Raw genomic sequence first — 26,743 nt, forward strand, 5'->3', positions numbered from 1 at the left:
AGTAAACCATAAACCAAAAAATAAATTAAAACCTTATCTTCAATTGTGAAGGTAATAAATATTTTTGGAAAGAAGAATCTATTTTGTCCCCACCAAAAATAAAATAACTGAACCTTAAACAAAATTCACATTTTATTTATGTTGAGATAAACTATACAAAATTGACTTTCTTCACCAAAAATAACAGCAATATTTTATCTATTATTCCTAGATAACCACAAAACACATTTTTGTAGGTTTTCCAGGCTTTGCTTATAAATCAAGACGAGGCAGTAGATATAGTCATGGAAAAATAATAAACCAGACAAATCAATTGTCAGTCTCCATGGCCTCCGATCCTGTCCTGACCATAAAACAGAAGTGTTTGACATGTATCTGCTAAAAAACTTATGAAGATATAGGCTCAACAGAGGAATGTAAACAGCAACAACCAGAGGTGGAACAACAACGGCAGGCTCTTCCATTCAACTTTTAACTGTAACTTGTTCCTTTTAAAGTCATTGAATAGACAAAATCTACACTGAAATCCTCGCTGGGCAAGCTCACGTTTCTTCCACTCTCTGGTAATTTCCTTAACTGTCCATTACAGATTTTTAATAGCATACTTAAAACTCTTGCTATTCAAAGGTTAGTCGTGAGCTTCTTTGTAAGATTTTATAAAATGTACTCCTTCCTCCCACACTTCCTCAAAATTTGTTTCTTCAAAGAATTCATTAACTCGGTACCGGACAACTGGATCCATAGTGATAATCAATGTTATATCTAAATGACTTAACAAAAACAATCCCTAAGTGCCATTAGCAGAGATCACGCGGATGTGTCACGTGGCACTTTCAATGCTATCTTCTAGAAGAACAGTTAGTTCTTCAAAGCACGAGAGTTCAAACAAGGGCCATTTAAATAGGCTAACGTTCTCAAGATATTCAGTGATTAAGTAGCCTACGTACACCTTACAGCTTTTCTATAAGATGTTTTCAAATTTCTTAAATTTTTTCAGTATCAAATATAAGAGAAAAGTCTCTCAGGTATTTTCGATGGTTTCTGAATTATCTGTAGGAAGCTCTGACTTAGTTGCATAGAGTTTGATGTATGTGTCCACCATTAAATCCAAATCATGTTTTATATCAAAATTTATGTTGAGCAAAGCTAAGTTACTTGACCTTTGGTCTGTCAGAGTGTTCCTCAGGTATGCTTTCAGACGCTTTCGTCCATTTTCATACCGTTCACTCTCAACCTTCATCACAGGAAGAATACACAGGACCTTCAGTAATGCATACACATTAGGAAAAAACTTGATGTCTGGCAGGTGGAGAGCTTCATAAATGGTGGATGGAAGCCCTATATCTTTCCCTCTGTGTTTCCACTTGATTCTCCAACAATGCAGCTCAGCTGAGAGTGTATCAGGATTGGGTAAGTCGCTTCTGTACATGTCAGCATGGTGCTCCTCTGATGTGTTGAATTTGAGCTGTCCCATGACAGAGGGTACCAAAGATAAGCATTTAAGAGCTTTGAGGTGCTGTTCTGAGAATATATCTTTCAGTTCCTGAATAATGTGTTCCACTGTTGGAACACTTAGAGCTTCTTTATAGTAACTCTCAGAGGTCAACTGAGATTCCAGGTTCCCTTGATGAGCTCTGCGGAATTTGCCAGGAAGCTTCATCTGAATATCAAGTTTGGTTGCCAAATTAGTGGCTTCCTCAAACCAAAATTCATGATAAACTTCAATATTTTCCATCACTTCATTTAGTGAATGCAGCACTGCAGTCAAGCTACTGGCTGCAAAGAATACATCAGAAGTTTGCCCTTGGAGATTTTTCCCAAAGGCTCTTGTAAAAGATAGGACATTTTTAAGAACAACAATAGTAACGATAAAATCAAAATCTGTTACTGCACTACAGAGTACAAATGCTCGGCCTGCTATACAGTTATTCCATCTAATATTTGTGTCACTATTTATACCATCTAAACATAAAACAAGTGCTTGTAGGAGATCTACTAAAATTTCAAAAGCATCATGCCTGCCTGTCCACTGAGAATGGCAAATTTCCTTTAGTTCTTTACCCCTTTCTTCACTGTTCTGAAAGAGGACAGAAATTACATTGTCGAGCTCTAAAAGCAGTTGTGGTGATTGATGAAAAAAAGAACAAACTTCCTCAATTGTTCCTAATGCGACAGACACTCCCATAACAGGCACTGATTTTGCCAACCACATATTTAAGGCACAGGAAGAGCAAAGTGTATAGACAGCTTGGGGATATTTCTCTAAAAGTCTAGAAGCGACAACTTTCATTTTAGAAGAAAATCCACTGGACACAATGTAAGCCTGGCCACGACAATACTCCATGTTTAATCCCCACTTCTCCGTTATCGTAGTGTGAAATTTCATAGCCAAAATTTCGGCATCAGCTTCATAAGGCAGGAAGCCCACAAATTCCTCTCTCAGGTTATGAGCTTCATCAACGAACCTCACCAACACAGGCAGGTGCTCTTCCCCTGCTATGTCCACTACATCATCAGTGATAATCGAAAAGAAGTGAGAGTCTCTCACTTCCCTGAGGGTTTCTTCCCGAATGCAGCTCTCACAGATTTCTAGCATCTGTTTCTGTTGTGTTTTTGAACAGAACAACGTGTTGACTGCTGTTGTCTCAAAGCGCTTCCTCAGAACCTCTTCACCAGAATTTATCCGGCACTCCAGCAGTGCTTGAAAATTATCAGGAGTAAAGAGACCTTCTGGGACTTCATCAGCTTCATGTCCATCCAGAGGTATGTTTTGTTTTCCCATAAGAATCAAAATCTCAAATAAAGACTTTAAATATTCTTTGTTTTCCTTCTCTTCAAGGGTTAGAGGTAAAATATCTTCATCCTGTTCTTCAGCCCCTTCTTCTGCATTGGGATTCTGAGCATTGCTGTTGTTTATTTCTTTATGTTTTTGTTCCTGTTCAGAAGTTTCCTCAACTGGAAAACAAAGAATTAATTTTATAAAAAGGCTTATGAGGAACTATATAGACAAAAATTCATTCTTGATTGATTAAATATTTCAAATCTACAAACTAACTTATTCAACATTCACAGAGCACCTACTGGATCATAAACTAGAATAGAGATTAAAATAAAGACATTCTAGTTGGGGAGACAAACACTGAACAGGTAGATTTTAATAGTACATGTAAATGCTGCTGTAACAGAGGAACAATCATTTATAAACTTAACAAGGCACATCATATGTAGAGCAATAAAACAAGCCAAGCCCTCAGAAAAAAAGAAGAGGAAGAGAACCAATATTTATAAGGTACTGTGTTGACATTCTACATGTATCCCACTACTCCCTCTAGGCAGGTGCTATCAACCCCATTTGGCAAATCACAGTAAATAACTGTTCAAAGTCATAGATGAGGTTGTAAAGCTGGAGGTGAAACTTAAATCCAAGCTTGTCTGGCTCCAAGGTCCATGCTGATTCTGCTTCTACAAAACCATTAAGCTATACTTTTAAATGGGAGATGAGATGCCTATAAAAACCAATATAATATCAACCATATTTGTGCAATTTTCAGAGTTAATAATAGAATATTAGAAATCTTAGCCTATCTCTTCTATTTGGCCTGCAAGCCAAGTGTCGCTGGTTTGATTCCCAGTCAGGGCACATGACTAGGTTGCACGTCAGGTCCCCAGTTGGGGGCGCGAGTGAGAGGCAACCACACAGTGATGTTTCTCTCCCTCTCTTTCTCCTTTCCCTCTCTCTAAAAATAAAACAAGTAATTTTTTTTTAAAAAAAAGAAGAAAAACTAAGGTCCTGCAGTTACGTGTCCTGCCCACAGTCATACACACAACCCTATAAGTCCTGGCCCCTGTGGTCCCCCTCTGGGTTCACTGCTAACTATCATGGGCTATTAGAAGTTCCAACAACAAAATGAATGTAGTTCCTCGAATCTGACACCTTGTTTCAAGCCACTCTACTTCTGCACCGGATACCCTTCCCTTGTTTCTTTGCCTGAGTCCTGTCTCCTCATCTTTAAAGGGGGAAAATAATAGTACATACTTCAGGGCTATTGTGAGAACTAAATAAACTGATACAAGGAAGGCAATTAGAATAGTGACTTGGTACACAGTAAGCACTCAATGAAAAGTTATGTTAATAATAATAGGAGGAGAAGGAGGTAGCTGAGGAGTAATAGTAATAACTGATAAGAACAAAAACAACTTCTAGTCCTCATCCTTTAGTGACATAACTCAGGTATCAGTAGCTGCAGAAAGGCTATTGGACTTCTACCCTCTGTAAGGCTAAGTATCCCCGCAGCATTTATTCCTTAAACAATTACCAAGAACTATTACGCACTACACATTGGATGGACAGATTCTGCTTCTGTCCTTACTGCTGCCTTTCCTTCCTATACTGGGACACCACCTGTGAGCCTGCCCCCCCCCCCCGAACCCCACCCACCACACTGAGAGCACCTAGTGAGCAGAGTGTATAGCATAGGGGCACTCAATGAAGACAAACTGAACTAAGGTTTTAGTTGCACAGACTATTCCAAACCACAGGACAATGCCTACCACACTCTTACATCATTCTCACAATAGGTTTTGGACATAAAACATATTTATTTGTCCTTACCAGGTCAAGGCCTTTTTAAAAGGCATTCAGAAGTTGAGTCATTAACACTAGCACTTACTTTTTTTCTGTTTCAGTGTCCTGATTTCATCTTCACTCTAAATGACAAATAAAAAGAAAAAACCCATCTTTAAGGAAACTAAACTCTAGTATATCATGTAGACTCACAAGTAAAACGCAAAACTGGAGTCAAATTAAATCTTTCAAAAGCATAAAATTTTTAAGAGAAATATATTCTTCAAACACAGATAGAAAAACCAGAACAATTAATTTGCTCAATGACTCCAAACTTATAATAAAATAATAGAGAAAAAAGAATACATCATTTAACTTACCTTACACCTAAATAATCTTAAGTTTGGGTTTAAGTGTTTACTGGCTAACAAAAGGCATGCAAGTATGCCAGAGCACTTGGGATCAAATCCAAGGGGTCAAACCATGCATGTCCCTCCGCCCCCGTCCCATTCTAACCCAGGAGGGTGACATATAAGAGGGAATTGCTGGATTCCAGAACCTAACACAAGAGCTATGAGAAATCCCTGGGAAGCAGAAAGTGACCCAGTGCCAGGATGGAAAAGAAATGAATGCACACAGTATAGATGGCCAAGTGGCACATGAAGGTCAGAATGAGGAAGAACTTTGCAGCTGTGCTGTTTTCTCTCCCTCTAACCCACTATGATGATTAGATCCCAACCTATCCCATTACTATTCCAGGGTAGAAAAGCAGCAGTACCAGTGACTGCTGGAAACAGCAGGGTACATGACACTGATACGAAGAAATGTCAGCAGGCTGGCCAACATGAAACTACCCCTCCTTATCCTACGGGCCGCGGAGTTACAAGGATGGCAGATCCAGAACAGTGTGCCTACTGTAAGGTGGCCGGGGTTCCCTGGAGGGGCAGAGCACAGAAAAACAAGAACTACAGGAAGGGAAGGGTTGAGCTTCTCAGCCCTGGCACACATGACTAAGAAGAGAGCTGACTGAGAGGACTGGAATGTAGTGCCAGCCTTCATCTATGAGAAGTCCCAGAAATGCAGCAAGAAATAAAAACTGAGGACTTCTCAGAACTTACAAATGTTTAAGTCTGAATATGAAAAAAACCTCACATCTAAATGTAGTTTAGCAAAACTTAACATGTTAAATATTTTTTAAAAATGCTAAAGGTTCTGAGGGAAACCAGGCAGGTCACCCAAAAATGAACAAGAATTAAGCTGGCAACAAATTTCAACAGCAACAATAAATGCAAAAAACAACAACAACAACAATAAAAACAACTACAAAGAATCAACATCACATATACTTATATATGTATATCCTATATGTATCACATAATAACGTTTGAAATAAAAAATACAAAATGGTTTTTTAAAATAAAGCCATGTCTGGAAACTAAAAATAAGAATTATCTTATGTTAAAGAAATACGGGAAATTACAGAATAATTCATAGCTAGCTAACCAATGAAAGCACTACATGTCTAAAATTGTGAGATATAACAAAAAGATACTTAGAGGCATTTATAACTTTGATATACATAAATATGAGCTAAACATTCAAGAAGCTAGAAAAAAGAGCCAAAAAGTAAGTCACTCAAATCAGGTGCGACAGCTCTACCTAAGACACAGAGGCAAACAAAGACAGGAGCCTGTCAAGGTGAGGAGACAGAGAAGTATGGCCCAAAAGAGGGAATGGATCAAGGTTCCAGTGGGACAGCTAAGTGATGAGGAGATAGCCAACCTAACAGATGTAGAGTTCAAAACACTGGTGATAAAGATGCTCACAGGCTTGACAGATATGCCTGAGTATGGCAAACGCATAAGGGAAGAAGTGAAGGCTATGCTAAGTGAAACGAAGGAAAATCCACACAAAACCAATGGTGAAGGGAAGAAAACTGGGGTTCAAAGCAATGATTTGGAACATAAGGAAGAAAAAAATAGTCAACCAGTGAAGAATGAGGAAACAAGAATTGAAAAAAATGAGGAGAGGCTTAGGAACCTCTGGGACAACTTTAAATATGTCAACATCCGAATCATAGGGGTGCCAGAAGGAGAAGAGAAAGAGCAAGAAATTGAAAACTTATGTGAAAAAATAATGGAGGAAAACTTCCCAAATTTGACAAAGGGAGTAGACATGCAAGTCCTGGAAGCACTGAGAGTCCCAAACAACCTAGACCCAAAGAGGACCACAACAAGACACATCATAATTAAAATGCTAAAAGTGAAAGATAGAGAATCCTAAAAGCAGCAAGAGAAAAGCAGAGAGTTACCTACAAAGAGGTGCCTATAAGACTATCTGGCTGGTGTGGCTCAGTGGCTTGAATGCTGGCCTGCAAACCAAAGGGTCCCAGGTTCGATGTCCAGTCAGGGCACATATCTGGGTTGCTGGCCAGGTCCCCAGTTGGGGGTGCATGAGAGGCAACCATACATTGATATTTCTCTCCCTCTTTCTCTCTCTCTTCCCCTCTCTCTAAAAATAAATAAATAAAATATTAAAAAACAAAAACGACTATCAGCTGATTTCTCAAAAGAAACTTTGCAGGCAAGAAGGGACTGGCAAGCAGTATTTTAATGTGATGAAAAGCAAGGAACTACAACCTAGATTACTCTATCCAGCAAAGCTATCATTCAGAATGGAAGGGCAGATGAAGTGCTTCCCAGACAAGGTACAGCTAAAAGAGTTCATCATCATCAAGCCATTATTATATGAAATGTTAAAGAGACTTATTTAAGAAAAAGATCAAAACTATGAACACTAAAATGACAACAAACTCATAACTATCAACAACTGAAAATAAAAAATAAAAACAAAATCCAAGTAAGCAAACCAGAATAGGAACAGAATCATAGGTATGGGGATCATTTAGAGGGTTATCAGCTGGGAGGGGGAAGGGGGAGAAATAGGGAAATGGTGCAGGAACTAAGAAGCATAATCAGTTGGTACAAAATAGGGGGAAGTTAAGAATAATATAGGAAAGGGTGAAGCCAAAGAACTTACATGCACGACCCATGGACATGAACTAAGGGGTGTGGGGTTGCTGGAGGAAAGAGGGGGTACTGGCCAAAGGGGTGCAAAGGGGAAAAAAATGGAACTACTGTAACAACCTAATCAATAAAATATACTTAAAAAAAAAAAAAACCATTAGTGTTATTCACCACATTAAAGAAAGAAGAAAAAATTGTAAACTTTTCTACTCAATAGAGGCAATGAAAGCACTTAGTAAGTTCAACAAGTTATAACAAAAACTCTGCATATGAAGGGAATGAAGGGAATTTTCTTAGCTGGACAAAAACTATCTTAACAATACCACATCGAACATCATATTTTATAGAACAAGGCAAGTTACCAGCCGTGAAGTTACTGGGACTGTTCAACACAGTAGTAGGGATCTTAACTAAACAATAAAACAAACAACAGAAAAATTAAAATTAGTAAGAATTAAAAGAGAAGGCAAATTTGTCTTTATTTGTAAATTATCCTTATTTGTAGATGGTATAATCAGCTACACAGAAAATCCAGGAGACTATTAGGGTTAATTTTAAAAACAGTCTTCAGCCCTGGCTAGTGTGGCTCAGTGGACTGAGTGCCAGCCTGTGGACTGAACTGTTGCTGGTTCGATTTCTAGTCAGGACTCATGCCTGGGTTGTGGGCCAGGTCCCCAGTTGCCAGTTGGGGACGTGTGAGAGGCAACCAATCGATGTTTCTCTCTTCTTTTTCCCTCCCCCCTCTCTCTAAAAATAAATTTTTTAAAAAGGGTTTTCAAAATTGCTGGAAACAGTCTCATACAGAATACATTATCTATACCAACAAAAACCATAATGTACTTAGAAAGTAATCTAAGAATGTACATGTTCTCTTTTAAAACAACTGCAACAACATCCCAGAAATTTTTTCAAATGTTTGACTGTTCGCATTCCCAAAAGTATTTTAATAGTCTTTTCAAAGAACTGGTACATATGTAGTTTTGTCAATGACTACTGTTACTTGATAGCCATTTTATTTTTATTTTTAATCCTATTTCATGGCTAGCACCACAATTCTGAGAAAGGAGAGTTAAGAAATAGCCCTATTTGCAAGATAGGTTACAAAGTCAGTTATAAAATCAGTGTGGTACAGCTGCAAACAAACAAATATTCCAACAAGACAGAAGAGAGCTCCCAGAAACAGCCCTGCAAAAAATGTAAACTTGTATATGACAGAGGTGGCATGTTATACCAGTGGAAGAAAGGATGGACTAACAAACCATGTTGGGAAAATTGGTTCTCTATAAAAGGAAAAATAAAATTAGATCTCTATTGGACACCATATACGTAACTCCAAATAGATTAAAGATATACATATGAAAGGTAAACAGAGACAAATTACATGTTATCTGAAAAAAAGCACATATCAGGGAGATTGAAATGACATATATTAAAAGACACTAGCATGGACACCAACAGAGAGGGGAGCGATGATAATAGTGGAAGGAGGAAAAATAAACAAAAAAAGGGCCCTGCTGGTGGTAATGGTAAGAGAAAGCCATGGACTGAGGAGTGTAATTTAGTTGGCCTAAGTTCAACAAAAAGCAGGTAGGTTTCAATCATCAGAACTAAAGGATATTAAAGGAATATAAAAGAATGTATAAATGATGCCATATACAGAGATTTAAAAGCTTTTCCTAAACTCTGTCAGTACTTAATAGGTAAAATGATCCATTTCTTAACTTTTATACTTTCCCTTTCTGGACCCATTTGTACTGAATTCTGGACATACACCTCAGTTCCACTTTCTTTATTATAGAAGAAAAGATAGTGTTTTGGGTATTTTTTCCTCCCAGGAAGGGAATGAGCTAGTGGCCTGTAATTAACAGCAAGCATGCTTTGGCCCAAGTCAATGAATATCGACTGGCTAAATTAGAGATTTTCCAATTTAAATACTAAAAGAAACTAATTTTATATCCCAGCTACTTCAATAACCATAGCATTCATTTCTTAAACTAGTACCTTTGAAAGAGAGAGTAATTTGGTTCAATTTTAACATGAATACATCTATATTTGATTTCATAGTATAATGGGGAGTGGGAAAGCTGAAAGCACATTGACATACCAATTCTTTTATTCGTTTTCTGTGTCTACTATGTGGATTGTTCAAATGACTGGTAAGATCAAATATTGTTGGTATTGCATTATCTCGAAGAACTGTCCTATAAGGACTCTGAAAAAGAAAGATGTGTTAATTCAGAGCTAGTCCTTAAGAATGTATTACACATAAGTAAAATTCTGTTAATGATTTCCCCAGTACTCCTTCAACTCCAGCTCTAATGTGTACAGAGAGACTTGAAGAACTGATGCTGTCAATCCAGATCAGCTTATTATTTATAACTCTTTGTACTTGCCCTTTTGGCAATCTTACTATTATAAATTAAGAAACTGAACTAATGACAGGCATAAAAATAAAATGTATTTTCATTCTGCATATATATTTCTAATTCAGATTCCCAGCTACTTTATTCTACCCTTCCAAGAGTCCACCAAATCTACAGCAGGCACAAAAGTTTCTCGAATAATCTATCCTCTTGCATGTTTTACAATAATTCTTTCCTCCTTTATCTGCTGTTCAGTCCACTTCTGCTACTATTTTTGAGAAGCATCAAGGCACAATGAAATAATATTGGACTGGGTCCCATGAGACTTAGAAACTAGTCCAAACTCTATCAGTGACTCACTATAAGACCTTGACAAATAATTTCCCTTTTAGACCTCAGTTCCTCTTCTGAATAAAATTCAGGTATTAAACCAGATCAGCAATTTTCAATGTTTTTCTCCTCATGACACACAGAAATTACTAAAATTTTGTGGCACACCAAAAATTGTATTACATTTTTTGCTGATCTGACAAAAAAAATTAGGTATAATTTTGATGCATCAATACCAGATGGCTATTATTATGCTATTATTTTTTTATTTCAGAATCTAAGGGAAGAGTTCAGTGACTCTGACTAAATAGTCAGGTATTGCAAGCAATGTTTTAAAAATTCTAGTGGCACACTGGCTGAAAATCACTGAATGAGATCTATATTTCTTAATGATCATGCTTGCCATTTCAGTTATGTCATCTGTATTTTTACGTGATCCACTCACTTTTTTAGTTAACATTGTTTTAAGCAATAAAAACTACAAAATAATGGTTTGATGGACTGGCTATGTTTTTAACACATATTACAAAACTTCTAAAATAAAAATTGACTCATATGCCACCTGAAATCACTAATACCATAAGCAATATACATAATCACACTTTTGCAAACACTGAACTAGGTATATTTCTAAATCCCCTTCTAATTCTAATGTTCTTATTATTGAAGGATGATTATATGTTCTATCCTAATTCCTGTTAACCTGATCCAACCTGGCTAAAAGTTAGATGCATACTTAGATTGTGACAGTTTCTACATCCAGCCCAGAAGAAGTCAGTAGGCCTTGGCCGGGTGGCTCAGTTGTTTGGAGCATTGTCCCGTACCTAGGTTGTGGGCTCAAACCCCAAGTCAATAAACATATCCTTGGGTGAGGATTGGAAAAAAAAAAGGTAAGAGTAGCAGATGTATAACAGCTACTACATCCTCCCTCCCCTTGAAGCTCATCCAAAGAGGCAATGCCATTCATTTCTTTCCAAATGTGCACTGATAAGGACAAAACACACTTCATTTTTTAAAGCTTTCTTGGGAGCAGTGACTGTTTCAAAGCTGACTACTAAAGCCTGGTCAAAATATATGCCAAAGAAAAATAACAGCTTCTATATTTTTTCACCCAGGGAAGGAAGGTTAGGAAGATATAAAGGAAAAATACAGTTTATCCTTGAACAACACTGGATTAAACTGTGTAGGTACACTTACATGCGGATTTTTTTCAATAAATAATGTAAATGTACTTTCTCTTCCTTATGATTTTTTAAATAACATTTTCTTTTCTCTAGTTTACTTAAATGTAAGAATACAGCACATAATATATATAACCCACAAACTATGTGTTAATTGACTGTTTATGTTATCAGAAAGGATTCTGGTCAACAGTAGGCTGGCTACTAGTAGTTAAGTTTTTGGAGAGTCAAGGTTATACACAGGTTTCCAACTGCATGGGGTGTCAGCACCCTTAACCTCTGTGTTGTTCAAGGGTCAACTTTATATAACTAAAGGAAACATACTACCTTAGGTTTTATCCAGAGAGCTGTTAAACACATCTGGGAAGAATTTCTATTCAGATTCAGTATTTTCTAGTTCAATCCAATGCCTCAGAAAACACAAAAAAGAAAATCTATTTCTTAATGATACCCAGCTTCTAATGCTGGGCCAACTATCCTCAACTCTACTAGGGAGTTTGAATTAGGGATTGACTCAGGACACAATCACTGAAGGGAGCAAAAACCCTATAATACCCACAGAGTTTCCTATCTTCTCCACTTAGCAATCATATCAAAAAGCAAACACACATACAGTCAACTATTGAATCCTACCAATTATTAAATAAGGAGGGAAGTATAAAACATTCTAATAAATTTTTTAAATTCAAATTAATTTGCTATCAAAAATATTACAGACGAGAAAACAGAATATATGAATGAAAAACATGCTTCTTATAAATACTTATTTATAAGTATGCATGCCAAAAAGGGCTATATTAAATTCATGTGCATGATAATTTTAACTCAGAATCAAGATTAAATCTTAAACTGCTGAATTAAGTTTTGAGCATAAAGCAGTGATCTTATATACTCTAGAATTAGAGATAACATGTGGCTTTGGTTGAACGAGCCACAAATATATACTGATGAGATTTTAAATGCCAAATTAATGAAGTCAATACTCTTATTAAACATTTGGATACAGATATCAGGTATTCCAGCTTTTAATAGCAATATCTTCTACATGAGTAGAAAAAAACATTTTCTCACATTTGCATTAATTTATTCAAGATTGAAGAATCACGTGGAAATTTAAAAAGCAAAAATAGCTCATCATTTTATTTTATACTCTGACTAAACAGGAATATGAGCATGAACTAGATTTTAAATTTCTCACATTAATCTTGTTGGAATTATATAATTAAGAAACCATATTTATTACTAAAATAAAAATACAAAAATGTATATATGGCTTGTGCATTTAAAATAATTTGGGATATTTTTATTTATTGTCAAAACATAAAAGTAGTTTGCCTTTTAACATATGAAACCTCTTATTTTAGTTGATCATTACCCTCTGAACAAAGTAAGGCAAAATTATCCCTCAAATATTTGTGATTAAACTGTTGAACCGGAATTGGCTCACCTCCCAATGACTTCACAAGTATCTGCTTCAATTAATTTTGAGAAATAAAATAACCCAATCATTCTTTAGTTTTCTGATGCCTCTGCAAAATGTATCTGAAAAAAATATCAAAATAAATTGCTGCATAACAATATACAGTGTACCTTCAAATCAAGTTTATGTCTATCTTAATATCTGGGATGATATACTAGTTATACCTAAACAAGAATAATATATGTATCAGTTAACAAAACTGTCTTCCTAACTAGCTTTTAGTGTTTCAAGTCTGCTCCACTTCAACCAAATCTGCCCTATGTGTGCCTTTTATGAATCCTAGCAATAACAAAAACAAAGAGGGTTAAAAACATAGCCCTTAAGAATGACCATGTCTAATTTCATTAGAAATTGGGGCCCAAGAGGGGAACTGACTTGGCCAAATTCACAGTTGACAGCAGTAAGATTGTTAGTAATAAGATTGTTAGTAGTAAGAGAGATCCAGTTCTTGATATGAAATTTCAAACTATTGATGGAAATGTTTTTACATTGATTATATGATCTGCTTCCTGTTGTATCTAGCACATAAAAATTAAGGGTTGGTTCTAACAGTTACACACAAATACAAAAACATGAAGACAAAGAGCTCCATTCCTCGATGAAGATTTCACTCATAAAATAAGCTCTAGAAAAGCTACTCCAAATAAAAACACCAATTTTATCTTAAATAAATATACACTTTTATATTAGCCTACAATTTTCTGAAGGCTACACAGGTTTAAAAGTGGCTACCTCTGGTGAGTAGAATGGGACATCAGAAATGGGGGTAAAAAAAAACACCAACAGGTTTTTAAGAACAAAATAGATACGATTCAGCTCCAAATTTGTCTTCAACTTAAAAAAAAAAATAGTGCCGGGGTATAAGGATACCCTCCAGCATTAATAAAGATTTACACTTCCAAGCAAATAGTGAGTGAGAAAACAAAAAACCTAAGCCCTCTTATTACTTACAGTTCTACAGATCATAGAGGTCTCAAAGTGCTTGGCACATAATCGATAATGTTTATTTAGTTGATCAGGTGTTTTATCTTCTAAGTCTGCTCTCCTACAATTTTCCACCCACTTCTGGCATCTAAAAATAAAACCAAAATACAATTATGGAATATGAGCAACATTTAAATTTCAGCAGTTTCAAGGCAAATACATATTATGAACCATGGATTCCTGCTTCCGCCTACCCACAGAACATAATTTAGTGAAGCTGATTATTAACAAAATGAGGGCTGAAAGAAACTTTAGATATTATTTAGTACATTCAATTACAGACAAGATTAAGAACTTGCTCAGTCATGTACAAAATCAGCAGCAAAATTAGAATTTAAACCGGAATCTTTCAGCTCCCAAGACTTCAAGCATCAGTGAAGACTTAATCAGCAGCTGTACAAGTAAAAAGTTTCACAACCATGAGGTCAATGGCCTAACATTCCCCTCAGGATTTCAACTTAAGCATATAAAGCAAATTAGTAAGTATATGTTCTATAAATAACTAGGTTCTTATGGAAGCATGACAATCTTGCTACACACATGATTTATTATTTACAATATGTACAGACTAGATTTCATGCTTGATGAATGTAGTGATTGGTATCTACACAATCTAGCTGAATATAGTGAATAAGACAAGATTCATGTCCTTTTGGTGCTTACTGCAGAAAAACAAATAATAAGCACTTATTATGAGCCAGACACTGTTCTAAGTCTTTTCCAAAGGAGGCACTATTATTACCCTCTTTGTGCAGATGAAGAAATGAAAGCCCAGAATTTTTAAGTGATTTGCTAAAGGCTTTAGATCCTTCTCTCATTCCTGAACTTTCTAAGAATAAAATTCTGCCATGAATAAGTTCCACAAATTTGAAAACATTTATATTTTATATTTTATTTTATAATTATTTATTTTATATCTATTTTCTTATGTCTCAACATTACCCTTCACCCCTCCACACACTAATACTAAGCCTCTCCATTCCCAATATGTAATGTAACACCATGGTGAAATGTTGGTTATCTAACCTAAAGCCATACCTACATTGTACAGCATTTCATTCAGCCAAGAAGTATGACTACATACAGTAATGATGCCTAAGGTGTCTGTATTTTAATCATATGTTTACACAGTTGTGCAATATGATTATAAGCATTTTATGTTTCAACACCCAAATATTTGATATAAAAACTGTCTCACTATAATAAGATAATGTGCTATACTCATACAGTTAAGTTTGTTTTTAATTCTTAAATCTCTGAAGATCTTCCACATGGAACTCTACTGTATACAGAGTATATATATATACAGTAAGTTGAAACAGCTTTCTGATACCAAGGGCAATCAAATTCTCTACATTTATGTTTTCTATATCAAATACTGAGAAATAAATCTAGTGCAAGACTTCTAATATAAAACAAAATTTTAACTTAAATAAATGGAGAGAGCTACAAGTTCATGGGTTGGTACACTGAATTCTAAAGATATCAATTCTCCCCAAACTGATCTACTTATTCAATACAATCATAACCCAACAAGTTCTTTTATGCATATGTGTGTGTGTGTGTGTGTGTGTGAGAGAGAGAGAGACAGAGACAGAGAGAGAAAGAGAGACAGAGAGAGAAATAACAAGATTTTAAAACTTTTTATATATGATAGAAATTCAAAGGAACAAAACAATCTTGTTAAAAAAAAAAAAGTTGAAAGACTTCTACCACCAGACATTAAGACGTATTGTAAAGCTTATTATTAAGACAGTATGGTACTGGCATAGGATAAAACAATGGAACAAAATGCAAAGTTATAGATATTCAAGATAAAGGTACCATTGCATAGCAATAAAGACAATTTTTAGAAGTGCCGAATCAGTTGGATATCAGTATGAAAAAAAAATTGACCCCTATTTATTTTTAAATCCTCATCCAAGGACATTTTTTTATTGCTTTTAGAGAGAGAGGAAGGGAGAGAGAAACATCAATGTGAGAGAGAACCACTGATTGGTTGCCTTGCCTCTTTATGCACCTGGACCGGGATTGAACCCACAACCTAGGCATGTGCCCTGACTGGGAATTGAACCCACAACCTTTTGGTTATAGGACAATACTCCAACCAACTGAGCCATACTGGCCAGGGCTCTTGACCCTTATTTTTATACCATATATACAAAAATAAATTCCAAATGAACTGTGGTTATAAATATGAAAGGTAAAACAATAAAGCTTCTAAAAGATAACCTTGGAATGGACAAAGATCTCTTAAAGATGACAGAGCACACAAAGAGGAAAAGATGAATTAATTAATCTACTTTAAAGTTAGTAACTTCTATTTATTAGAAGAAGCCATTTAAGAATGAAATGGCAACCCACAAAATGGAAGAAGGTACCTGCAATACATATATCCAACAATGGACTCATCCAAAATATATATTAAGAACTCCTACAAAAATACCAGACAATCCAATGTAAATATGGGTGAGACTTGAACAGGCAATTTGCAATTATTCAGATAGCCAATACACATTTTTAAAATGCTCATAAAGAACTAAAGAAAAAAGCCCTGGCTGGTGTGGCTCAGTGGATTGAGTGCTGGCCTGTCAACCAAAGGGTTGCCAGTTTGATTTCCAGTCAAGGCACATGCCTGGGTTGCGGGCCAGGTCCCCAGTTGGGGGCGTGCCAGAGGCAACCACACACTGATGTTTCTCTCCCTCTCTTTCTCACCCCCTTGTCTTCTCTCTGAAAAGTAAACAAATAAAATCTTTTTTAGAAGTTAAAGAAAAAAAAAAGCTCAATCTCATTAGTCCTTAAGGAAATATTAATTAAAACCATAACAAATATTACTACATACTTAGAAGAATGACTACAATGTAAGAGATCATACCAAATGTTGATGAGAGGTGGGACAACTCTGCCTATCAACAGTAGAAGGAATAGACTGTGGTAGACTATTCTACATGGAATAATATTTGGCAATGGGAATGAATGAACTTAGCTGATCTCAACAAACATAATGATGAGAAAAATAAGCCAGTCATGCACATTATGTGATTCCTTTTATATTAATTTGAGAATAGGCAAAACTCATTCATGGTGCTTGTGCAGAAGAGAGTTAACAGAGCAGGCCTGAGATTGCTATCCTTAGAAAGGCTTGTTTGTAAGATTGGCCTTTTGGTTGGTGTCTGAAAACTTGTCTAGTAAATAGTTTCCTACACTGACATAAAGCTTGCCCTAGCTGATAAAGTGATTCACTGTGCCTAGAATGTGCAAACAATATGGCTCATACAGAACACCTGACTTCCTTCAGGGAGTCTGGAATTTTATTATATGCTAGGTAGGGAGTGTCTATGTGATCAGACTCCAATAAAATGTTCAGGTACTATGTCTCTAATGGACTTCTCCAGGCAAAAACATGGCACACATGTTCTTGCATTTTCACTGCTGAGGACAGTGGGAGGGAGAACATAAGGCAGCATACATATGGATGCCTCCATACTCCACTTGCGTTCTTTCTCCCCTTATGATCTGATGTGTGTTCTTACTACACTGCTGTAATAAATTTAGCTGTGAGTCCTTCTAGTCAATCTTTGAATATGAGGGTGGCCTTGGAGACCCCCAATACAGTGATGATAGTCAGAAAGTGGATATATATGGGGAGAAGTAACAAGTAGAAATGGACAAAGAGAATGCTTCTGAGGTGCTGATGTTTTGTATCTCGGACATTACCTGGATATGTTCGTCCCATAAAAACTCATCATGTTCTAGACCACCGTTTTTGCACTTTTCTCTATGTATGTCATATAGCAATAAAACAACTTCCCTCACTCTTCCCCCTCTCCTCAATAACCAATGAATCTAATGTGTGTGAAGTCTGACAATGAAGCCAGACCACTGGGGAGAAAGAATTTGGGATGTTAATAATATTCTTTATTTTTTTTAATCCAGGAAAAAGTTTCATGGACATGTCACTCTGAAAATCCAACAAGCCATACACTCATAATTTGTGATCTTCTGTGTATATGTTTTATATTAATACAATTATAAAAATTATATATGACCACAGTGTCTTTTTAACATTTATATGAGGTTTGTCTGAAAAAAGTCCAGCCATTCTTGCTATAATGAGAACAGTTTGCACCACATTGATGTAACCTTGCAGCCAAGGACAGCGGACTAGAATGTGAATGTGTGAACAATGACAACTTCACTGTACTAGTCAGTGGGGGTGGTAGACGCCACTGAGTGAGCATGTGTACCGTGTGGCCATCACATTCAAAATGACTGGGCGAGTGGAACAAGGAATCTGCATCAAATTTTGCATTAAGCTTGAATATTCCTCCACAGAAACTATTCATTCTTGTGATTCAAAAGGTCACAGCTATGGGCAACTGGTGATTGGCAGCTTCATCACAACAATATGCCCGCTCATGCACCACATTTTGTGCAGACTTTTTTGACAAAACATCAAATCACCCAGGTGACTCAGCCCCTCTACAGCCCAGATTCGGTGCCCTACATAACTTCTGGGTTTTCCCAAAACTAAATGACCTTTGAAAGGGAAGAGGTTTCAGACTGTCGATGAGATTCAGGAAAATCTGACAGGGCAGCTGATGGTGATTAGGAGAACTGTGTGGGGTCCCAAGATGCCTACTTTGAAGGGAACAGAGGCACTGTCCTATGTACAATGTTTCTTGTCTCTTGTATCTTCTTCATAAACATCTTTATTTTTCATAGTTTGTGGCTGGATATTTTCTGGACAGCCCTCATATATATTTATGTACATGTATATACTTATATAAATATATATATATACTTATATAATTATCTTTTTTTTTTTAGCAATATTACCCCTTTCCTAGCTCCTCCTGTCACGTTCTGTGCCCTGTACTCAAGACTCTGTAGCCTTTTCCTTTAGCAGAATAGAATGACTTCCCAAATTCATTTACTTTTCAAATATCTTTGTCCTTCTCTAACTCCTTCTCCTTGCTGCAGAGTAAACGTTTTAAAAAGCCAATTTGAGAATATCTTTCCCTTTGTGGCTTCTCATTACTCTTAGGGAAAAAAAACCAATCCCTCACATGTCCCAGAAGACCCTGCACAATCTAGACCTTATCCATTACTCCACCTTCATATCACACCACCTTTCCACTCCCTCTGTCCTCCTCACAGGCCTTCATTTTTGTGAATGCATTGTGATCATTTCTATTCTAGGGCTCTTCCGCATGCTGTTTATTCAGCCTGCTATCCTCTTCTTAGTGCTTTTTCACTGCTTTTGCACAGGAAAGCCTTTGCAAAGATCAGCCTTTAGCTCTTAGCTCAAATGTAATTTCTTGAGTGAAACTTCTGATTCAGATGTGTATGTGTGTATGTATGAGTATGTATATACACACATCCAGATAGTAAGTCTCCCCTGCCCCCCAACTTCTCTATATATGGTCTCTCAACATCCTATATTTATCCTACCAGTTTGTTACCAACAGTATAAACAAGTCCTAGTATCTCCCATCTTAAGAATTCCTTAACCCATTCTCTACATAGCAAAACTAGTTAGAGTCCATTTTCACTGTATCTACTTTCTTATCTCACAGTCTCAACTCAAGGAGGCTTCTGTTTTATCCTTTTTCCGCTGAAACTGCTCAAGATTATTAATGACTTCCATTCTGCCAAATACAATGGTCATTTTCTGTTCTCATCTTAATCACACTTCAGTACTATTCAACCAATATTTACTATTTCTTTTTAAGTTTTGTTTTTAATTTTTCTTTCAATGGTCTCATACCAACATGCAATATTTCTAAACACATATTCTAAGGACCACTTTTTAAGCAAAGGTTTAATGGTCAAAAAAGGTTTGGGTAACATTACATAATTATTCTACTCTTGGGGTTTTAGATATTCCTGTGGAACTTTGAACAAATTAGCTAACCTTTCTGTGCCTGCTGTGGTTCTCTAAAAGCAAGGACTATCTCAAAATTTATTGCAACTGTTATATGTTTGGAAGATTAACAGAGATCATGTAGAAATACTTTAAGATACTATTTTATATAAGTAATTCTCAAACTTCATAGTTTCAGGACCTTTTTACATTCTTAGATTACTGAGGACCTAAAGAGATTTTTTATTTATGTGGGTTTTATCTATCAATGCTTATAATTACAGAAATTAAAACTGAGAAAAACTTAATATTTACTAAAAACATGTATTTAGTGAAAAGAATGACATTGTTTTCCATCTTTCTAAAACTCGTTTAATGTCTAGCTTAATAGAAGATCACTAGATTCTCACATCTGCTTTTAAATCTGTTGCCATATGTTGTTTTGTTGAAATATATTAAAATCTTCCATTGCACTGACATGCAGCTTAAAAGGTTATTAAAATAGTCTTCCTTTTCCACAGAATTGTGGATGTTCTTCTTTGATACTACACCAAAACTCCACCAAAAAAATCTTTCTTAAATATTTGCTGCAATGTGGACTGTGACAACAGTCCAATAAGCTTTTTCATACTCTAGTAGTTACATTAAAGTCCATTGATCTATCTTGTACTTTGAACAGAGCTCTTATCTATTTATGTCTTTGTAAAAATCACTTATTGGTCAATTTGAAAATATTATTTCAGTGAGTTATGCAGACCATCCAAATGGCAACATATTTCATTAGTCAATACACTTAAAAAGTCACAGCTATCAATATCACCACTGATCTCATCAAAAAATCTGTATTAGCTGTCAAATTCAAGGTGGTGCATATATGTTTTCCAAAATCCTAATTTTTGTTCAATGTCAGTTGTTTTCCTTGGAGGGGCAAGCTTATTTCACTCATTTCTGAGAAAATATCAGCTGAACACCGGCATCTGAATAATAATACTCAGAAAGTTTTAGAAAATACAATATACAACTCTTTAAAGCAATGATGTTATTATATGGTATATAGCTCTGAAATACTCCACTGTATACTTTTGAGAGAATGAGCATGAAAAAGGAAGTAATGTCAGAGTGTTACTATAAAAATAGGTTTTACCTTGTGGATTCTTTGAAAGGGTCTTGGGGACCCTCATGAGTGCCCCCAAGGCATTCTATATTTTACATAGTAGAGTACATCAACTCTGAATTATCTTTAAGTTGGTAAAAGAATCTTGGAAGACTTCACTACATCTAGGGTGAATTTGTACTAACTGCCTGAGGAGGAAAAAAGAGTTTCAATTGCCCAACTCAATCTAATAGGAGCAATTCATAAGGTCTACTTGAACCCTCTCACCTGGTCTGGGTATGATCCACTGTGAAGAGTCCCCAGTTCCTGCCAAGCCTTGGCATTAGTCAAGCCATTCTGGAGCAATGAAAATTTGGGCAAGTTTCTTTTTCTTTTCTTTTTCTCTTTTATTTTACGTAATCTATGACCTCTCTGCCACTGCTCTATGTGAGTTGATTCTAATGTTTTATAGTAAAAGAAGAAAAAAAAAAAAAAGAGTACATTAATGTCACTTCTTTTAAACCAATAAGAGCTATTGTGATATGAAAGTAGTGTGTCCTTTATTAATTATCCTCTTCAATTTTAAGTGATTTCTAAGTAGCTGTTTCTAAAAGTGTACTTGGAATTTATAAATATGATGAATGGGAAATGAACTATTTAATAACATTAAATATATTTATCTTTGTTGTTTAAAATGTTAACTTTTGAAGAATAGATAGGTTAGCAATGCCACCTTTTATCAACCTACCCTACAACTCATTTACAGGAAAAAAATTAATTATAACTAATAACCCAAAAATACTGTTATTAATTTAATGAACCTATCTAGGCCTACTTCTTTATTATAATTAACTGTAGGCACAGTAGAAAAGAAATCTTGTAAAATACATTAGAACTTGAGGAGATTTGGTTTGGATAAAAAGTTAAGACATTGAAGACATTACATTAAATAAAATAAGCGAGACATAAAAGGAAAATTATTGTTATCACTCCATTTATATGAAATACATAGAACAAATTCATGGAGACTGAAAGCAGATCCAAAGGACAAGGGGGAGTTATTGCTTAATGGTTAGATAATTTTTGATTGGGGTAATTAAAAAGCTTTGGAAATATACAGTGGCGATGGTCGCACAACAATGTGAATGTAATTAATGCCCTGACTTACACACTTAAAATGGTTAAAATGGCAAATTTTATGTTATATATGTGTTTTACCAAAAAATTTTTAAAAATTAATAATGTAATATACCAAAAACCACTGAATTACACTTTTTAATGGGTGAACTGTTTGGTATGTAAATTATATCTCAATAAAAATGTTTTTTAAAAAGTTTTTAAAAGTTTATAATTTGATCTTGAAATACTCAAAAGACTTGTTACATGAAAAGGGCACAGGCTTGCTTAGTATGACTCTGGGGACAAAACTAGGACCTCCAAAACATAAATTGCATGTTTCCACTTAAAACAAGGAAGAAAAAACAGCCAAAGCTGTCCAGAGTCCTCAAATGTCCCCTCACAAAACTGAGAACCATCACTAGTGGATTTTTTTAGCAAAGGCCCACCTGTCAGGAATGCACAGGGTCCCTAAAGCGTTCATAAATAACTTGAGCATGGAATGAAAAAGCATGTGTCTATGCTTTTTCTTAAGAGTCCTTATGTTGATTCTCCAAGAGGACAATGGCCCCCAAAATGGTTAAAAACCAACACTACTATTCAGAAAATTCCATCATTTCAAGGGATATTGCACTAGATCTAAAAACTTCTAAATCTAAGACTATACACCCCTACAGGTCATACTCCCTGCCACAGAGTGTAATAAAAGAGCATTTAACTACACATGGACACAAATGACCTGTGGTCCAGAACTGACTAGCAGTGCCCTCATTAGGCAAGTGAAATATATTCTCCAAAATGCCCTTGGGCTAAAATTTAGGTAAAATGAAGATAACGGTTATTGGGGTAAGATTACGATGCTCCTCTTGCCTGCTCTCAAAGAACCAAAAGCTATTCCCTACTCTCATGAGCTAGTCCAACTCCCTGAACTTTAAACACTAGAAACACCCCAGGGCCCAACCCTCAGACCTAGTTACTCTGCTTTATTTACCTGATACTATGGCTTTAAATATCCTCTGTAAACTGAGAACACCCATATTTACAATCTTCAGTTTGGAAGTCTCTAAATCCCAGACTTGTATATCTTTTTATGTTGTTTTAACTTAAATATTTAGGTCACTGATCTAAATATGGGCCATTCTGAGTTTATTTCTGGATGTAGTATGAAAAAGACATCTATTCTTGAACACATCTATCAGGTCTCTTAAACTTCACAGGTCTCAAACCAAACCTTTAATATTCCTCCCCCGGGCCTGGCTGGGTAGCTCACCCAGTTAGAGCACCATCAGAATACGCCAAGATTGCAGGTTTGAGTCCTGGTCAGGGCACACACAAGAATCAACCATATGAGAGACTAACACAGAAAGATAAGGAGACAGAGAAGTACGACCCAGAAGCAGGGGCAGATCAAGGTCCCAGTGACGCAATGCAATGAGCAGATAGCGCACCTAACGGATGATGAGATAGAGAGCTTAACAGCAGCAGAGTTTAAGGCACTGGTGATTAGGATGCTCATAGACTTGACAGCAAAGATTAAACAGGATGGGGAAAGAATGAAGTCTATCCTGGCTGAAATGTAGGAAAATCCATATGAAACAAGTGGTGCAGTAAAGGAAACCAGGGTTCAAAGCAACAAATTGGAACATAAGAAATAAACAGTCAACCAGTACGGAAGGAGGAAACGAGAAAAAAAATGAGGAGAGGCTTAGAAACCTCTGGGACAGCTGCTATAAATGTGCCCACATCTGAATCATAGGTTTGCCAGAAGTTGAAGAGGGAGAGCAAGAAACTGAAAAATTATTTGAAAAAATAATGAAGGAAAGCTTCCCTAATTTGGGGAAGGAAATGGACATACAGGTCCAAGGAGCACAAAGAGACCCAAACAAACTGGACCCAGGGAGGACCACATGAAGACACATCATAATCAAAATGCCAAAGGTTAAGGATAAAGAGAGAATCTTAAAAGCAGCAAGAGAGAAGAGAATTACCTACAAAGGGGTGCCCATAAGACTGTCAGCCGATTTCTCAAAAGAAACTTTGCAGGCAAGAAGGGACTGGCAGGAAATATTCAAAGTGGTGAAAAGCAAGGACCTACAACCAAGACTACTCTATCCAGCAAAGCTATCGTTTAGAATGGAAAGGCAGAGAAAGTGCTTCCCAGACAAGGTAAAGCTGAAAGAGTTCATTATCACCAAGCCATTATTATATGAAATGTTAAAGCAACTTATTTAAGAAGAAGATCAAAATTATGAACATTAAAATGACAACAAACTCACAACTATCAACAACAGAAGCAAGGGAATGGAAACAAAGGCAAACTAAGCAGACAGCTAGAGTGGGAACAGAATCAATAGGTATGGGGAGCATGGCGGGGGCGGGGGGGGTCAGCTGGGAGGGGGAAGGTGGGAGAGAGAGGGAAATGGTACAGGAATTAAGAAGCATAACAGGAGGGTGGGGAACGGACAGGGGGTTGTTGAGAAGAGCTTTATGCATAACCCATGGACATGAACTAAGGGTGGGGAACTGCTGGAGAGAGGGGGCCTGCTGGGTAGAGGGGGGCAAAAGGAAAAGAAATTGGGACAACTGTAACAGCATAATCAATAAAACATACAAAAAAAGAAAAAAAAAAAAGAATCAAATACATGGAACAACAAATGGAAAAAACACGTATATATTCCTCCACCAAACCTGTTCCTCCCAAGCTCAGATTAAAAATCTTAACTTCTCTTTTTTCTCTTATAACCTACATCTAAATCCTTAACGAATCCTGTTAGCTTCACCTTTGAAACATCTCAAATGCAAAACTCACTGCCTCCTTCTCTACTAACCTGAACTATTCCAATTGCTTTTAAGTGCTCTTCCTGCTCTCACCTCCGTTTCCCTACAATCTATTTAACGAGCAGCCAGTGACCCTGTTTAAAGTAAGTCTCTGCTCTAAACCCTTTGATTACTTTCTAACTGACCCAGAATAAATACCCAAAGTGCCTTCCATGGCCTACAATGTTCCACACAATTTGCACCCCCCAAAACACACATACACACACTTTTCTGGCCTCATCTTTTCCTTCTCCCTCCTTCCTTAAACCAGCTCTAGCAGCCCATGGACTTCTTCTGGCTGTACCTCTAAGAGCATGCCCTGCCTGCCTTTCTTTGCATTTACTGTTTCACAGACTGAAATGCTCTTCCCCTAGATATCTTCGTGGCTAGTCCCCTCACCTACCGCAGGCCCTGGCTCAAATTCACCTCCTTACTAAGGCCTTCTCTAATGGCCCTATTTAAAATAGAAATTACACCTTCCCTGCTACTTCTTATTCCTCTATCCCACAACATGTGCTGTTCCATCATGGTACTGTATTTATCACCATCTGACATGCTGTATATTTGTCTATTTTCCCCCACAAAAAATGTAAACTGCATGAGAGCAGGGACTTTGTGAATTGTTCATGTGTACACTCCCAGTGCTCAGAACAATACCCAGCACATAGTAGGCCTTCAATAAATATCTGTGGAACTAATAAATAGCATGTTATATTACAATTGCCTGCTTATATTCGTCTCTTTAATGGACTGAGATTTCTGCAGGCTGCAACATTCACTCACTCGCGAATTTCCAGCACATAGAAGGTGTGCTGATCTGAAATGACTAAATCAACCAGAGAGGCCAAGGAAAAACCCTCAGCCTTTCAAACACAGCCCCTATGCAATCACTTACTCTTGGAGTGTGTAAGTTACCTCAAAGAAGGTTTCAATACCAATTTTCATGCCTTCACGCGTGCTTTCCCCCACTCCCTACCCGCCCCCCACGCCCCGTTATCCCCATAACCAAGCAGATAATGAGTAAGAGCCTGAACCAGAATTTGTACCAGAAGCAAGTCCGAAGAAGAGAGCAGTTGTGACTTGACTTGAGATCAAAGAAGGTGGCCGGACTCCGAAAAGAAACACCGTCCCGGGGGTGGTGGCAAGGACAGGAAATGGCCCCGGTAGCCACAACCATAGACTCCAAGTCCCTCTTTTGACAGCTGAGGAAAGTAAAGCCCAGAGAAGAAAGCGACTCGCCCGAAGTCACAGAACAAGCTAACCAGAACGAGAACCTACTTATCCCTCCTGTGCGCCGCCCTAGTTGCCTCTTATGTTCAGGTGGTGCCCTCGGCGCCGAACCCCCGCCGACGCACGTGCTCCGAGGACCCCGAGTGCCCACATGCCCACTGCTCGCAGTCCGCTCCCCACCCAGGTCCGAAGCTGGGGTCGAAGACTGCGCCCCGCACACACACACACAACCCTCTCAGCCTGGGACCCGGGCACCGCTGAGGTGGGCCCGGGCTGCCAGCTCTGCGCCCGCTGCGTACCTGGCTGGATCCCGCGGGAACCTGAAGAAGGCCAGGTCCGACTGCGTGCTCTTCCGCGTGCAGTTGGGGGCCGCGCAGAAATTCGGCATCGTCTCCCGCCGGCACGCCGGCCCACCGCTCCCCTCCCCGCCTCCTCAGGGCAGCCCGCCCGCCCGTCGGGGCCGGGGAGGGGAGCCAGGCCGGCCGGCCGGCTCGGCAGGGCCGGCGCGCCGGGGGGAGGGGCGGGAGGGAGAGAAGTCGCGAGGGGCAGGAGGGGCGCCGCAGTCCGAGGCCGAGCTGGGGATGCAGCTCCACAGTGCTGTGAGCGGCCGGGAGGATTTACCGCCGCCGCCGCCGCTGGTGCACCTCCCGCCCGCCCGGGACGCTGCCGCCTCCTTCCCACAATGCACCCTGG

General features: G+C 37.6%; 1 protein-coding gene across 3 annotated transcripts; it reads right to left on the bottom strand.

Moving 5' to 3' along the window:
• Nucleotides 1-114: 114 nt before the first annotated feature.
• THAP12 (THAP domain containing 12) lies at nucleotides 115-26,732 on the bottom strand. 3 transcript variants are annotated; one of them, XM_090265647.1, is made up of 6 exons: nucleotides 13,896-13,958; nucleotides 12,912-13,006; nucleotides 11,792-11,874; nucleotides 9,695-9,802; nucleotides 4,671-4,707; nucleotides 115-2,955 (listed from the first exon to the last, which is right to left on the bottom strand). In XM_090265647.1, exons 3-6 carry the CDS (start codon nucleotides 11,822-11,824, stop codon nucleotides 1,022-1,024), a joined length of 2,112 nt encoding a protein of 703 aa, XP_090121773.1. In that variant the 5' UTR covers nucleotides 11,825-11,874; nucleotides 12,912-13,006; nucleotides 13,896-13,958; the 3' UTR covers nucleotides 115-1,021. The 3 variants fall into 3 exon arrangements, with proteins under 3 accessions (XP_090121773.1, XP_090121756.1, XP_090121764.1); XM_090265630.1 differs by lacking the exons at nucleotides 11,792-11,874; nucleotides 12,912-13,006 and adding an exon at nucleotides 26,350-26,732 and having other exon boundaries at nucleotides 13,896-14,016; XM_090265638.1 differs by lacking the exons at nucleotides 9,695-9,802; nucleotides 11,792-11,874; nucleotides 12,912-13,006 and adding an exon at nucleotides 26,350-26,732 and having other exon boundaries at nucleotides 13,896-14,016.
• Nucleotides 26,733-26,743: the final 11 nt, after the last annotated feature.

Source organism: Furipterus horrens, unplaced genomic scaffold (assembly GCF_987537825.1).
Source record: "Furipterus horrens unplaced genomic scaffold, mFurHor1.1.pri manual_scaffold_2, whole genome shotgun sequence".
Classification (NCBI taxonomy): domain Eukaryota; kingdom Metazoa; phylum Chordata; class Mammalia; order Chiroptera; family Furipteridae; genus Furipterus; species Furipterus horrens.

Coding starts and splice junctions, on each gene's coding strand:
- THAP12 (XM_090265630.1), bottom strand. CDS start 26,438: ATGCCGAATTTCTGCGCGGCCCCCAACTGCACGCGGAAGAGCACGCAG. Junction 14,017..26,349: donor TTCCCGCGGGATCCAGCCAG/GTACGCAGCGGG, acceptor TTTTATTTTTAG/ATGCCAGAAGTGGGTGGAAA. Junction 4,708..9,694: donor GAAAACGAATAAAAGAATTG/GTATGTCAATGT, acceptor TTTGTCATTTAG/AGTGAAGATGAAATCAGGAC.